Consider the following 16377-nt stretch of genomic DNA (forward strand, 5'->3'; position numbering starts at 1 on the left):
GAAGGAACAGGGGGAGCATATGAGGGGAGAGTTTGAGTTGGAGGGTGGAGAATGGACTGCCCAGTCCCTCCTATTCAGTCTTCCTTGAGAGACGCTGGAGCATCTCTGCCAGACCCAAGATGCAAGGACCACGTCTGCAGTAAGAGGATGCAGGATGGAGGGGACCTGACAAGGAAGAGGAGGTGGGATGTTGGGGGCAGGCACTGGGAAACAGGGGAGGAGGCTTAAAAGGGCAGAGGAAATCCCAACCCTCACACTCTAAGCTCTAGGAAGTCAGGGACTCTGCTGCTGATGGTGATGGCAGCAAGGATGGTGAGCAAGAAAAATGCATGAGGGGCACCCACCTCCAGGGCTGGGAGGTAACACATGGCGGCCAGGTGTCCTCAGAACCACCTGCTCACCTGCAGGCTTTGGGGAAGTTGGCCCTGAGCACAGGAATAAAAGGGCTGAAAGATGACCCAGCTTGGGCACTAAGGGGAACTGCTCCTTGACTGGATGTTCGATGGAGTGGGAGAGCTGGGAAGGGGAACTGATCCATTTGCCTCCAGACTGTGGCCAGAGTGATGTCTAAACACAAACCTGACTTGCCCTCGTCTGTTTGAGAAGCCTCTGGGCTCCCCATCGCCTTCTAAAGGGAGCCTCTAAACTCTCACCTGGTAACCAAGGCCCTTCACCATTTTCCAAAAGCCTGTGGGTGGGCTGGTGGCTCCGAGGAGATCCTGAGATGCCCGGGTTATCTCCTGTAGGTGCACTGGCCATACATCGGCCAGTGTAAACCGCTCCTTCGCTTGTGCTGTTCCCTCAGCCTGGAATCTCCCAGCCCCTTCAGCCGATGGACTTTACTCATTAAAAACATTTTTTGGAGTTTCTGTTGTGGCTCATGGTAATAAACCTGACTAGTATCCATGAGGATGTGGGTTCGATCCCTGGCCTTGCTCAGTGGGTCAGGGATCCAGCGTTGCCATGAGCTGCGGTGTAGGTCTCAGATGCAGCTTGGATCCCACATTGCTGCGGCCGTGGTGTAGGCCGGTGGCTACAGCTCCATTTCAACCCCTAGCCTGGGAATTTCCATGTGCCATAGGTGCAGCCCTGAAAGGACTAAATACATTAATTAATTTAATTTAATTAAACATTTTTTTGGCTGCTCCAGAGGCATAAAGAAGTTCCCAGGCCAGGGATTGAATCTGCAACACAGCAGTAACCAGAGCAGTGACAGCACTGGATCCTTAACCTGCTGAGCCACAAGGGAGCTCCAATTCTACTCATTTTTTTTTTCCTGTCTGTTGTCTTTTTAGGGCCACACCTGCGGCATGTGGAGGATCACGGGATCCTCACGGCACCCAGTGCCTCTTTCCATTGAGACACCTTCTCTCACTGTGTGAATTGTTTAGGCATCGTTCCTCGCCTAGGGCAGAGGCTGTGTCTTATCCATCACACTTAGCACAATGTATGCAGCTCAGAGCCACACCCTAAAAGTACCCCGTGGAAGCAAGAGAGAAGGAGAGAGAGGAGGGATGGTGCATGTGGTGTGGGGGTGCGAGGGGCCCATCCCAGACACAGTCATAGCCACAGGGAAGGGGGAGGTTTCAGGGCAGGCCTCCTGGGGAGGGGCCCTTGGCATCCTGTATCCTGGGAACTCAGTGGAGGGAGGATGGAGAACTCATTTGAGATCCTGGGAATAGCTTTCACACTGCAGACTGGGAACCCTGCCCAGCGGAGAGGCCCCGGGGATGGTTTGGTTATGAACAGCTACTATGCTCCCTAAGGGCAGATATACAGACTTCTCTCCACACCCCCTGTCCACTAGGTCCTTGGTTTATGGCCCCCAAGGGAGGCTGACCCCAGGTTGGGCTGGGACAGAGGCCTGACCTTTTGCCCCATCCAAACACCGTTATTATCTGTGGCTCCCAAATGCCCTCTAGGTCCTGGCACCCTACAGGCAGAGAACCCGCCCCCTCACACCCCAGGCCTTCCTCAAAATCCTCTCTCCTGAAGAAGCCCCTGGGGGAGGGGACTGGGAGGCCATCTGAGTCAATCCCCTGTCTCTGACCTGGCTTTACCCAAAGCAAGCCATATAGACAGTGATTTGCTCAGGTTTCCAAGCTCTCCATGCAGGAAGCTGCCTCTGCCCAGGAGCCTCCCGCCGGCTGGAAGGCCCAGTTTATAGCACACCTATTGCCAACAAGAGCTCCCTGCTCAGAGCAAGCCCCCTTCCCACTTCCCTGTCCGAGGTGTTCCTGGGCCTTGCCCCTCTGGGTGTTCTCTAATGCCAAGCACCCAGGCCCCAGCCAGGAAGCAAGGTCAGGGACTGGGCTTAATGGTCTCCCCCGACCCCCACCCCACCTCTGTCTCCTCCAACTGTGCCCTCCCTCGCCTCCTCCCGCTGTGGGAAGGAGGCCTAAGCAGCTGAAGACGCTTTGCTAGGGGGAAGTCCACAGAAGTCTCCAACTTAGGCCAATTTGATCTCCCGCCCAGGCATCAAAAGGCTCCCATTCCAGGAAGAGCAGCCCAGGAGGTGAGTGGATGTGTGGTGACTGGCGTGGCACTTTCAGACACAGCAACGCATAGCCCTAGAGAGGGTACAGTCTGGGTGCGGGTGAGTGGAGATGGGGGCCGGGGGTGGCTCCCAGGGCCTGTCTCAGTTTTGCACTCTCACTAACCTCTGACCCACTTGGACCCTGGAAACCGCAGCCCCTGCAGTTCCCCCACGCTGGGGTTTCCAGGTGCCCCGCGGAGACTGACAGTGACAGCCGCTCCATCTATCTGGGGTGGGGGTGTCCTCTCCTCCCCAAGCCCAGCCCGGGCCCTGGTCATCCTTACCTTGGCAGTGAGTGAGGTTCAGTCTCTTGTACCCCTGCGGACACTCCAGCTGGCCATTTTCAATCACTGGGGAGGCTAAGGAGTGAAGATACAGACTGGTCTCACTAGAGGCCCCTTGGGGTTCCTCTGTCACCCAGGCTGGGAAGTGGGGAGCAGTCTGGATGTCCAGCCTGGTCTGCAGCTCTGAGGCCCCCTTTCCCTAAACCATTGCCTTGAGTGGCAGTACCTCTTTGACTGAAATCCCTCCCCTGGCTCTTATCAAGCTACTCCCACCTTGTTATTACTAAAAATGATACTGAGTATACATCTTGATAACATTAGATACATTATATATTATGTAATAGCAATGCCACAATGTAAGGTGATTGAACACATTTTATTTAGGTATGTATTTTTACTTTCGGTTTTTGAAATGATTATAGATTTGCAGGAAGTTGCAAAAAAATAGAACAGAGAGGTTCTGGGCCTCCATCACCCACTTTCTCCTACTGGTTATACCTTGTACAACTACAGTGGTCTTACTGATTTTTATTAGGTTTTTGTTTGTTTGTTTGTCTTTGCTTTTTAGGGCCACACCTGCAGCATATGGAGGGTCCCAGGCTGGGGGTCGAATCAGAGCTACAGCTGTCAGCCTGCACCACAGCCACAACAATGCCAGTTCCCTGACCCACTGAGTGAGGCCAGGGATCGAACTCGGCATCCTTGGATACTAGTCGGATTCGTTTCCTCTGCACCACAATGAGGACTCTGTGATTTTATTAGTTTTTAAATGTCTGGATATGACGATTCATAGTCTGGTTCAGTTTATTTTGATCGGTGGTTTCAACGCTGCCATAGCTGGCAAAGAAGCCCAGATGGAGATGGAAGAAACTGGCTGTTGGCTGTTCTTATAAAACCATGACATTCATGCACTCGCACTCACCAACCGTCTGATGCCGTTGTTGAAATCTACTTAGTAGATTTCCATGCTCCCTGAGGTCAGTAAGTTGTTTTTACAAATTCAAGAAAAAAGTTAGAAAATCCCAGTTTTCAAGTATGCAAATAGAGAGGAATTATAGCAACAAATCACACCATGATGGAATTGTTTCCAAACATCCATTTTCAAAAGGCTCTCTCCACCACAACTTTCTTGAAAAGCAGCCCTGCTTGAAGTTTATAGCGAACATAACTGGGCAGAGGTCTGAGTCCAGATGGACCAACAAGGCAATAATTCTCAGTATTTTGGTGCTGGATACAGGTCCTATCTTGATTTCGTAACATTCCATTTTACTTTAAAGAGAGGGAGAGAAAAATGTGTACTTAAAAAATTGACATTCAGTAAAAACAGGGGAAAGAAAAACCATCATTACCTTGGAGGGACAGACTCGTATGTCAACCTCCAAAGAGGTGCTTTGAAGGTGGGTTTTTAAATTTTTTTTCTTGAAAAGCCCTAGCAGGTGGCATACTCCTAACAGCCACCTGTCATCACAGAAAAAGCCGGCAAATGTGGAACACCCATCTTTTTGTTTAGAAAAATAAAGACCTCATCTTTCAGTTCGGTGATTCCTGTGCCAAAACAGAGCCAGCCATTCTCAAGGGCTGCAGGGATTTCCACAGACACTCTTCAGATACAAAGTCCCATAAGGACACCATTACACTTGAGAGGTCTTGTTTTATAAATTTAACTGCATGAGAACTTCCTGTGGCAGTTTGTCTTCTCCTGGCTTTGACCTGTTTGTGGCTGTAGTTTGCCTGTGAACGCTGTGGTGAGGGGACTTGGCATAAGCATTCTCCAGCTCCATCACCTTGCTGGCCCTAACATCAGGGGCTGCACGGACAGAGTTTTTGGGTAAATCAGATAAATATACATGTATATTTATACATGTATAAATATACATGTGCTGTGCCTGTGGCATGCTGAAGTTCCCAGGCCAGGAATTGAGCCTGCACCACAGCAGTGACAATGCCAGATCCTTAACCCACTAAGCTACCAGGGAACTCCAGGTAAGCCTTATTTTTATTCAAGAAGTCAATTACTAATGAGAATATGTCTTGAGCCTTTAGTGGCTTACACAATATTGAGTTTCCTCTCTCTCTCTCTCCCTCTCTCTCTCTCTCTCTCTCTCTCTCTATATATATATATATATATATATATTTTTTTTTTTTTTTTGCTTTTTAGGCCCACACCAGTGGCAGGTTCCCAGGTCAGGGGTCAAATCGAATCTGCAGCTGCCAGCCTACACCACAGCCACACCAACGCCAGATCCAAGCTGCGTCTTCCACCTACACTGCAGCTCACAGCAATGCCAGATACTTTAACCCACTGAGCGAGGCCAGGGATTGAACCCGCAAAGTCATGGTTACTGGTTGGCTTCATTAACCACTGAGCCATGATGGGAACTCCTCAGAGAGCGCTCTTGATCACTTGACTCCTGGGGTCCCTTTTGGGTCACATCTGAGAGGACCTCATTATTTTTGCCTTGGAATAGGGCTGATTACCTGGCAGAGGAGAAGTGTCAGCATTGCATTTTTAAATGATTATTTGTATTATTTTAAATCCTATTTCTTTGCAGTAATTTTTTAGAGTCATTTCTCCACTTGGTGAGAGTTGCTTTAGTTAAACTAGACCACCTGACTGAAAACCTACACACACGGAGCATCGTCACACGTTACATGCTGGCTTTTTGGTTTCTTGGTTTTTGTTATTTATTTTTTTACATGTCGTGATTCCAAAGACAAACGTGAGGAGGCGCCATGGTCCCCTGGAAGCCCCGCTCTTCCCTGAGGACACTTGTGCGCCAAGTAGGATGGACATGTGACAGCCCGACATGGAGACCAAGTGAGGACATAAATTAGTAAAGTTTAATTTTTTTAAGATTAAAGAATTGTAAGTTGGATTTGTAATATTTTTTTTCTGCCAAGGATGCTTTTCTCCAGTGTTGGCCTGTTGTTCCACACGGGGATTAAGCGCCAGCCTACAAGGCTGCTGTGTGGGGACAAGTGAGGATTCTGAAAACACAGACATGGAGAAGAGGGATGGGGCTGAGGCTGGGAAGTGTGAGCGCCTGGCACAGGGCCTGGTGGCATGAATGGAGGACAGGGAGGAGGAAAGAAAGCGGGGAAGTTGTCTGGAGAAACTCAGAAAGCAAGCCGATTGATTTTAGGACATTATGAGGAGCAGAAGGTGGAAAGAATAATGTAAGGCTGATGCCAGGAGGCCAAGGAACAGTGACAGGGGGACATTTGGACAGCATTTTAGAGGCACAAGGCCTTTGATGCATATTGTCCTGTTTCTCACAATAACCCTGCAGAGCAGGGGGCATTATGCCCATTTTGCAGATTTAGAAGGTGAAGCTCAGTTGGGGGCCCATCAGGGCTGAAGCCAAGCCTCTGGCTGGGAAGGGCACATCCCTCCCATACCGGGAGGAGGGGCAGGGAGGCCAGGGCAGCAAGCTGGTGCCAGGAGGGGGAAAGGAGGCAGAAGGTGGTGCTTTTTCGGTGGTGCTTTTGGTGGAGGAGGGCATTGGCCATACCTGTGTCATGTGGAAGCTACAAGGCCAGGGATCGAACCCTTGTCACAACAGCTACTGCGCCACAGCAATGACAATGCTGGATGCTTAACTGGCTAAGCAACCAGGGAGCTCCAGGACTTGGCCTCTTTAATGGGCAGGAGAGGAGCGGCAGAGAGCTGGGATCAGAGTAAGGGTGGAAGCCGCAGTGGCACCTGCAGCAAACCTTGAGAACCCAAGGAATGTGTAAACTGAGAGGAGCTGGGCTCATTTGTTAGGCTGGAATTGTGCACTTTTTCTATAAAGTCATTTCCTCCCGAGAGGACTCTGCCCTATCGCTGGCCTGGAGAGAAACGGTTGGCTGGACAACCCCTCGAGAAGGCAGGCTGCCAGAGGGAAGGGAATGTCAAAGCCTGTGTTCCCGGAGGCAAAACACCCATTTCTGCCAGCAATTCCCGCCCTACCCCGAACCAGGGCCCTCAGCTCCCTTGCTCGTACCGCACAGAGGCCGCTCACAAGGCGCTGGTTCCCGGCTTCTATAAGACCAAGGGCAGCCTCCAATCCAGAAAAATCTGCTTACATCTCTTCAGGGGAAAGAAGGCCAAGGTGCAGGAAGTGTGGAGGGGAGAAAGCTTGGCTTGGGGAGAGATTTGGGCACAGATGGGGAGGGCGGGTGTCGCCAGGCCCCCCTCTCCAGTGCTCCCAATACACACAGGCCTTCCCTCGTCACAGCACTTAGTGTGTTGTGCTGCGCCTGCCCATTTGCGTGTTCCTTTCCCCTGCTGAAGCATAAGCTCTGTGAGGACAGGGACCTTGCCTTCTTTGTCCTTGTGCTGTCTCTAGAGTCAAGCACAGCACATGGAACAGTAGAGACACTCAATCAAAATGGGATGAATAATAATAATAGCAAACACTAAAACAGCGCTTACTAAAGCACTAAAACAGGCTTTACAGGAGTTCCCGTGGAGGCTCAGTGGGTTAAGAACCCGACTAGTATCCATGAGGATTTGGGTTCAATCCCTGGCCTCGCTCAGTGGGTTAAGGCTCTGTCATTGGTGTGAGCTGCAGTATAGGTCGCAGACATGGCTTGGATCCCGCTTTGCCGTGGCTGTGGCTGTGGCTGTGGCCGGCAGCTGCAGCTCCGATTGGACCCCTAGCCTGGGAACCTCCACATGCTGCAGGTGTAGCCCTAAAAAGTGAAAAACGAAAACAAAAAACAAAGACTCTACAGGTAGTAACTTCATCCTTATAACAGCCCTTGGAGATATGAATATTATCCCCAATTTACGGATGGGTAAACTGAGGCACAGAGAGGTTAGGGAATATGCTCACGGTCACCCAGCTGGTGGATGGAGCTGGGATTATGAACCTAGACAATTTGCCTTCAGAGGATAAATTCTGACCCCTTCCCCTCTAATGCCTACAAAGAAATGAATGAACAAATGAATTCATGACAAGCCTTAGGAGCTATCTCGGTCAAGCATCCTGGGCCCAGAAAGCCACAGGGAGATGTCTGCCCAGCAGAAAGAGCAGCACCCTTCCTGGGAACTCCCCCTCTCCCTTTTTTGAACAAGGGACTGGGAGAATGCATGGGACAAAAAGGGCAGGGATGTCCAGAAGGAGGTCAGAGGAGCTAGTTAGACACGGGGTAAACGCTCCACCGCATGTACGACCAAGGCACCACGCGGAATCGGGAAATCCACCACCACTCCCGGACCCTCGACCAGATCAAGGACAAAGCAACAGGTAGAGAGCAGAGGACCTGCAAGATCTGGAAAGAGAGAGTGCCTATGCTGGAATTCCCACGGGTGCTTCAAAGAGACTTCTAGGGAGCAGCCAGTGGCCTTGCAGCTGAGACTCTGACTTGAGAAGCCAAAGCAGCTGCTGAGGGGTTAACTGGGCTCAACCTGAACTCCGAGGAATCTGAATGTCACCAAATGCCTGGGAAGCATGTAGGGCAGATGTGTGTGACTTTCCTGGTAAGGAAACCTGGGCCAGGTATGCCTGGAACTCCGGTCTCTGGTGCTGGTCCCGGCCCCATGCACTCACGGCTGCGCTAGGGAACTCACAGACAGGGAAGGAAGCAGAGGAACCCCTGACTGCAGCCTGCCCCCGCCGTGCTGGGTCTCACCCTTGGCTGCTGGAATTCCCAAGGAGGCCTCAACAAGGGCAAACTAATTGCCGGAGACAGTTTTGGCCCTGACTCTGCAACAGAGCTCAGGGAGGAGATGGTGGAGACATATGTCTGGCCAGGGGGCTGTTTACAAGCCATGCGGATCTCAGTCTGCAATGACAGATGGCTGCAGCAGGGAGATGTGGAGGGTCCCCCGCCACCCAGCCTCTGCCCAGAGAACAGAGATAGCCACACACACCCCAGACGAGGCTTAGCTTGATGCACGGAGGCACGTGAGCAGGCTGGAGCTGCACCCCTGAGTGGCAAACCTCCGGCGGGTAAGCTGGAAAGAAACTTTGTCTCCTGTGGAGCAGTGGAAAGAGGGTGGGTACCGAGGCAGCCAGACTTGCCTCGAATTCCTGGCTCCACTCTGACTGTGTGACCTGGGGTCCCTTGCTTAACCTCCTTTGGTCGTAACTTCTTCATATGTAGAAGTGGGGACAGAAACTCACTCCGTGGGTTTTTGCAAGGATTAACTTTACTGAAACATTCGATGTCAGATTAAACTAGCACGATGCCTGGCACCATCCCTGTGGGTGCTCCCCAAGGCTTCCTCCCTTCCTTCCCTCCTCTGTTCCTTCCTTCCCTCCTCCCTCCCTTCCTTCTTTCCAGCAACACAGTTTTGAGGACAGCAAGCTGGCCTGTTGCCTCTTACGAGCTGGAGAGGCTTGGGCAAGTTACCCAACCTCTCTGAGCCTTGATTTTCTTATCAGTAAAATGGGGATGACAATTCCTTTCTCGAAGGGTTATTGTGAACACTCAACAAGCATATGGAACACTGAGCATGATGTTTGTCATATAGGGCAATTATCATAATGTCCCTTGTTCCATATTTTCCTCCTTGGAGAAGTCCCAGTGGATACCACCACCCCCCGCCCCCGGTGACTGCTGAAATTCCACCCAAAGATGGGCTCTGTCTGCTTCCTCGGGGTGGCACCAGAGCCAAAGTGGGTGTCTTGGTCACCACCAACAATGAGGTGGAAAGGGGTCTGGTCAGACTCCTGGCTCTTGACAGGTGCCACTCCACCCACCCCAACCCCATCCTTCCTTGGGGCTCTCCAGGTCAGAGAGGCTACGTGTCAAGGATACCCCTGCTGGGGTAGGGAGGGCGCTCACTTGAACCGAGTCACAATTCCCAGGAGGCTTCGAGTCCCTTGGAAGAAGTTCTCAGAACATCCCCAAGCCAAAGAGTCATGGCTTTTTTCAGCCCCAACAACTGGAATTCTGAACATCTCATTTCTTTAGGGCAGGAGACTGGGCGTCTGACCCAGAGTCACAGGGAACAGGAGCCCCACCCCGGCACAGCTGTTCCCCCAGCTGAGGTCCTCTAGTTTAGCAAACATCCAAGCCAAATACACAAGAAGCAGAGCACTGAGAAGCAGGGACCTGGGGACACACAGACCTGGGGGTTCAGGCCCGATTCCCTCATCTGGAAAATGAAGACAGTAACACCCGCCTAGAGATGGCGTTAGGATGCAAGGAAGTGAGAAGGAACTCAGCATGGGGTCTGGCAATTACGAAGTCCTCTGGATAAAGAGCTGCTATCGAGGACGTGATGAAAGCAATGCTGCAGGGTTCTCTGCTCCAACCTCCTCAGACATCACCTCCACACGCCTGCCCTCCCCAGGGGCTGGCATCACAGATCCATGCCTGGAACACTCCGCGTGGGCAAGGGCCATGGCCAAACCAAGCCAAACCAAGGTTTTCCTCCCATTGAGGGTTTCAGATAAATGTTCAGACGTATGTACAGACCTCCATTCCCTCAAACATCAATTTCCTTCCCCAACTCCTTCCATGCCTCTGTTCTTGGGAGACACACTCCTGGTGGTGGGGAGCTCAGGACTTCTGGAAACATCCCATTATATTACTGGGAAGCTGCAGTTTTTAATAAGTTGTTCCTTGTGCTCAGTTTTTGTTTTTTTTATGGCTGCACCTGCAGCATGTGGAAGTTCTTTGGCTATGGGCTGAATTGGAGCTACAGCTGCCGGCCTACACCACAGCCATGGCGACACCAGATCTGAGCCGAATCTGCGACCTACACTGCAGCCTGCAGCAATGCCAGGTCCTTAACCCACGGAGCAAGGCCAGGGATTGAACCTGCACTCACAGACACTGTGTTGGGTTCTTAACCCACGGAGCCATCATGAGAACACCTTGCTCAGTTTTGAGTTGAACTCTGCCTACTAGAAACGTCTGCATATTGGCATTTGCTCCCCAACCCCCACCCCCGCTTCACCCCTGTCCCCCCAGCCACAGGGAACAAGCCTACCCCTGGGTGATTCTTTCAACACTGGTCACTCAAGCCTGCACTGCAGGTTGCTGCCCTGTCTGTTCAACCCGGTCTCCTTGCAGGATGTTGTCCTTTCTGTCCACACGGAACACCACCCTGAGATGCATCCACCTGACGGCGAACTAGTCCAGCATCCCGATTCGTGTGTCTGTCGGCAGCCCCCAGCCTCCCCAGAAAGATACGGGAGATCCTGGTCAGCCGTGATTTGACTCCTAGCTCCCCCCTCCTCGTCATGTGACCTTGAACACGTCCCTCAGCCCACCTTGAGCTTCATTTTCCTCATCTGACAAATGGGAATAAAGATCCTTAGCCTGCAGGTTGTGATATTGAAATGAGATACCAAAGGTGAAAAGTACCGCTTTGTGTAAAAATTCAGGGACTGGTGGCTATTATTGTTTTTTAGGGGGAAAGAGGCAGAATTCCTTGAAGGGGCAGAGCAATAGAATCAGCTTTCCCTGGAGATAAAGGGAGGGGCTTGGGTTCTGAGGTGAATTCATCCCACACCAGGCAGATGGAGCGATGGTTTCATGGCAGACAGCTGGGTCTCACCACCGTGGGCCACGCACCGTGTGCCAGCCCTGCCTGCCCCCCTGAAGGGGTCTTGGGGTTGCCACAGCCAGTGCCAAGCCAGATGGGGCAGCGGCCAACTTTCCAGTCAACCCAGATGTCTGTCTTTCTCGGATGAAAACTCCAAAATGTGGCCTCCATCAAAGTGGCTTTTGAGAGCTGTGTGCTCTCCAGACCCTGGCAAGGGCACTGGAGAAGCTCCGAGGCGGGACCTTTGATAACTCCCCAGGGGTCAGGAAGACATGGCCCAGGCCAGATCCTGGCGGATCAGCTGCATCTGTCGTTCCCGGTGAAGGGAGAAAACGTGGGAACCAAAGCCTACCCTACACAGACTCCTTGAGCCCTTTCCCCGAGAAAGAAGGCACTGAGGATTTTTCTGGAAGAAAAGGGAGTTGTCTATGCTATGTAACGGAGATTTCAAGGGCAGCCCTTTGCTGTGTCAGAAGTAGCAGCATTTTGCAGAGACCTTCTTCAGTACCCCACACAGCCTCAGAAGCCAAAGATGATTAAGGGGAAGCCACAGTCATGTGGCTCCCGCACCGCCCGCTGCTGGCTTTCTTGCTCCCCTCACTCCCGGATTCTACCAGACCACCTTGTTGGAATGACAAAGCCCTTCTCTTGTGGGTCACAGACTTATTTTATCAGAAGAGAAATAGAGGCTCAGGGGGCAAAGCCACAGGGGCTGAGAATGTTCTAGAACTCAGGATTCGTGCCTGTCTTGCCACCCATTCCCAGCAGCTCGCCTTCTCTTCCTCTGCTTCTCGCACAGTAGCTGGCCTGTCTTGCCTACCTAAAGAAGCGTTCCCCACCCTGGCCCCAGGCTCGGGCGTGGAGCGAGGTGGCTGGCACGCTGTCAACACAAACAAAGTTCCCCGGCGTCTCGCGCCTTCTCTGTACAATGCCCAGCTGCACTTGAATGTGTTTTAAATGTTTACATTGCCCTGTCTTTGTAATTTCTTGCTCAGTGTGCTGGAATGCTGAACATTCCAGGGTCTGCACCCTGGTGCCCAGCTTGCTGAGATGTGCTGAACACAGCGAGGGAGTGGTGAGTGGAGGCACTCACTACCTGGGACAGGGAGGGGGGCGAGAGCTCTGCCTTGGGTGTGCTATGCTCCAGGATTGTTCTTACTCTCTTGATCTCATCTGCCTCTGCAATTTCCTTGGGCTGTTATGCTCTTCCCCATCTCTTTGGCCTACTTCTTCAGATCTCATCCTGGATGTCACCTCCTACAAGAAGCTTTCCCTCATCCACCAGTCTGGGGAAGGATGTACAGATGTGCAGGTTGTGCACTGCACAAAAGTACCATATCTAACAGAATCTTTGGCGTCCTGGATTTGTCTATTTATAAAGACTGTTTTGAGAATATGAAAGGGGCAGCTTTTTTTCTAATTTGCGCAAAGGTGCTACAGGAGCTAAGAGTGGCCCCATTTCTGCTGTCTGTGTCTCCCTCCCCCACCAGACTGCAAGCTTGGAGAAGGGGGACACTGTGTCTAACTCCCCACTGTTTGTTCAGGACTGTACACTATGGATACTTCGGATGGGATCTTCAGTTATGCAAATATTCGTTGGCTGAATGGGGTATAGGATACAGACGTCTCAAGGATGGGTCTGACCAGAAGGAGGAAGGAAAACAAGGAAAGAAGAAAAGAGGTGAAAACATCTCTGGCCTGTAGGGGGAGATGCTGAGCAGTTCCTCACATTCCTTCCCATGGGACAGTGGGTCCAGTCCCTTTTCCCTTCTTGGAGGGATACTTCTTAATATAACTGCTGCCGTTTCACGACCTAATGCTAAGTACAGGCACCATCTCATCTACTCTCCACAGCAGCCCTGCGAGGCTGGCATTACTAGTCTCCATTGCTCAGATCGTAGACCCGGCAGAGAGCTGGGATGGGTACCCGCCATGTGATGGATGCTCAAGCCTCGGAAGCTTAATACTACCCTTTGCCACTTCACCAAAAGTTCTGTCATGCTGTGAAACTGCCCATGTTTATTTTTAGTTTGGAAAATATGGCCAGTGCTCCACAGCCGAGCCTGAAGTTAGCAACAGTTCTGCCCCTCCCACCTTCAGGCGCTGGGCCAGGCCCCCCACAGGGCTGACTCACCCAGTCGACTGCTGACAGGCAAAATAATACATGCCCAGCCCAGGCCCAGGCCCAGCAGTGAGGCCTGCAGGAGGAAGACAGGCACAGGCACCTTGTCACCTGCCTCCCAACAGCAGATCGATCCCGGTGAGAGTAGCATTTTGCTCTCACTCCTCAATTGTCTGTGCGCAGGATACATGAAGCACCTGGCTAGTATTTGCTGAAGAAATGAATGAATGAATGAATACATTGGGTTTTCCCATCCTCCAAAAGAGGGCTGAGAGTTGAATTTCTCATACCCCAAGGCCAAGGACCTTCTGGGACAGATGCCCAACCCTGATTCAAAGACGGGGAGGCACGAAACAGGGAGAGAATGAGGGAAATACTGAGTCACTAAATCAAGATCTCTGGCCCCCGGGGAGGGGGTACATGGAAGTGGGGAAGAGGGATAGGAGAGGGCCCTGCATGGAATGGGAATCCCTCAAATGTGGGCAAGAACAACTGACAAAAGGGAGTAGCCCTCCCAGGCAGTCAGATGGAGGGGGCAGGCCACGCTGCCCTGGCAGAGGGTCCTAGCTGGCTGAGCCATCAGGAGCCTCTGCCACCAGCCAGAACACACTCCGGGCAGATCTGGAAAGCCTGCCCAGTTTACCAGCCTGTTCTACCCGCCTGGCCTCTGAGAGCTTAGTAGGAGACTCAGGGGGGTAGGTACCTGCAGCAGATGCCAGGCCCTGGGAAGGCCCTGGGAGGGCTTTGCTCACAACCCAGGCACCCAGCACTCACCTGGTCTGGGTGGGCAGGGGGCACAGGAGGTCACCCCCCAGAAGGCTCCCACACTGCCACAGCAGTCCTCTTGTGCAGTCAGCTCCAGCAGGGGGTTGGCACACTGGGAAAAAGCCATAGACACTTGTCACCTGCTTCCCTCCCCTGTCGTCCACAGAGATGTCCCAGGAAAGCCTGAGACATGAGCTCACCCCCACATCCTGCCAGAGGACATCCCCACCCAAGGGAGGGGAGGAGGGAGTTAGCAGTTGTCCCAGAAGGAAGCAGAGAAACCTGAGGTCCACTGTGCCCGACCCTCAGCTTGGGGACACATCCAGACAGGACAAGAGCTTCTCTGCGAAGTCTGCAAACTACCCCCATCTGTGTCCTCAGCCCACAGACAGAGAGGTCCCAAAGGATGGGCCGTCTGCCACCAAACCCCAAGGAATGCCAGGGCCACCTCCCGGGAGCAGGGTCCATGCTTGGCGATACCACAGCTGAGAGGCAGGAGACCTGGGGACTCAGAGTCCCTGTCACTTGGCTACTCCCCACCTCCTCCAGTTCCCTAATCCCAGGAGGGGTTTGTTGAAACATCTAACTGCAACCTGAGGGAAAAGCACCCTGGGTCTGGCTTAGCCCCTGTTCTTAGGTGTCTGGACTCAGAAAAGGTCACTTGATGTCCCAACAGCAAAGGCAGATGCTGCCGGGTACGGGAGGGGATGGGGTGCCTTTTCTCTTTGCACCCCCAAGGCTTTGAGGTTCAAGCCTGCATTTGCTAATTTCACGTCTCTGTGACTCCACTCTTAACTGAATACCAAACTCCTTGCCAGATCCAATAACCCCACCGTCCACGTAGCTAGGGTCCCATACCCAGCTCCAGGAGAGTATTTGCTGGGACCTGAGGATGCTGGTTCCCCTTCAGAGGAGGCCTTGCTTGGGTCCTCTTCTGTGTGCCTGGCACTGACAGGTACCAAGGGGAGCCCAGGTAGGAGGTCCAGCCTCTCCACTCTCAGGCAAATTTCTGCCCTGACTTTTCCCATCTGGGGAATGGGAGACCCCACAGACACTCGCATTCCATCCAACAGGAAGGGGGGAGGAGGGGGGGCAGTGGAGGGAGGAGTTGTGGGCGCTGCCGTCTCACCTGTCCATTCACAGCGCTCAGGTAGCACCGCCCCAGAAGTGGCCGAAGACGGGGCACCGCTGGGGGTGGTGGCCGAGGAGCCTCTCTGGACCGAGTGGGGATGCTGTTGCTGCTCCAGGGGCTGTGGCCAGGGCCGGTGGGGAACCGGGGCGAGGGTCTGGTCTCCACGCTGTTCTCCTCGGGGGCCCCCTCAGCCTCGCCCCGCACCCGAGCCACCTGGTGGACCTGCACGGAGGCCTCAGGCGGGTGGTGGATGTGCACCTTCACCAAGGAGGGGTTGACGGAGGCTGGGCACAGGGGCTGGGATCAGAGGCGGGGAACTAGGGCCCCACCCTCTGAGGAGTGCCCGCCAGCCCTGGGCCAGGAGGGCCACGGGCTGTGGGTCTCCCCAGTACTTTCCTATCACATCATTCCTCTCTATTCAAAGTCTAGAATTTGAGAACAAGTCCCCAGTGAGGACAAGACGAAGCACAAACCCCTTTGCTCCCTACCTCTCCATGAAGAACCTTCACGACCGACTTTCAAACGACCCTCCTGATTCCCCCACCCCCTATGAACCCCTATACTCAGCCCGACCCACCCTGAGCGGTCCCAACTCCCCACCCTTGTTCACACCAGTCCATCTGCTCAGGAACCCCTCCCACTTCTCCTGCTTAACCAAAGCCTAACCTGTGGCTTAAGCCCTAACTGAAGATCGCCTCCTCCATGCAGCCTTCCCTGAATGCCCTGGGCGCAGGGCTCACCCATCCCCGGACCTCCTACGGAATTCTGAATTTTGTGTCCCCTTTATCTGGCCCCTAATAATGGAAGGCAGGGGAAAGGACGTGCACTGCGATGCTCTTGTCTTTCTCATCCATTCTCCCTCTCTTGTCCAGGCCCATGGATTCCTTGAGGGCAGGACTCTACCCTTGTACACATCTGTCTTACCCATAGCGCCCCGTAGTGGGCAGGGGAGAAAACAAACAAACAAAAACTTGATGAATCCAGATAGAAGGGCAGAGAAAACCTTAGTGGATGAGACTGAGCCCTAAGGGTGGAGGAGAAGGGAGGGCT

At 52.9% G+C, this 16377-nt stretch overlaps 1 protein-coding gene across 6 annotated transcripts in view; it reads right to left on the minus strand.

The window, feature by feature from the left end:
• Positions 1 to 16377, minus strand: part of LTBP2 (latent transforming growth factor beta binding protein 2) — a 107875-nt gene that overhangs the window by 36816 nt on the left and 54682 nt on the right. For all 6 annotated transcript variants that reach the window (XM_021099520.1, XM_021099518.1, XM_013989162.2 and 3 more), the window contains exons 7-9: positions 15325 to 15611; positions 14205 to 14307; positions 2821 to 2895 (exon numbers count right to left, since the gene is read on the minus strand). In XM_021099520.1, the coding sequence (XP_020955179.1) occupies positions 2821 to 2895; positions 14205 to 14307; positions 15325 to 15611 (465 nt within the window). The remainder of the gene's footprint in view (positions 1 to 2820; positions 2896 to 14204; positions 14308 to 15324; positions 15612 to 16377) is intronic.

This window comes from Sus scrofa, chromosome 7 (assembly GCF_000003025.6).
Source record: "Sus scrofa isolate TJ Tabasco breed Duroc chromosome 7, Sscrofa11.1, whole genome shotgun sequence".
Lineage (NCBI taxonomy): Eukaryota > Metazoa > Chordata > Mammalia > Artiodactyla > Suidae > Sus > Sus scrofa.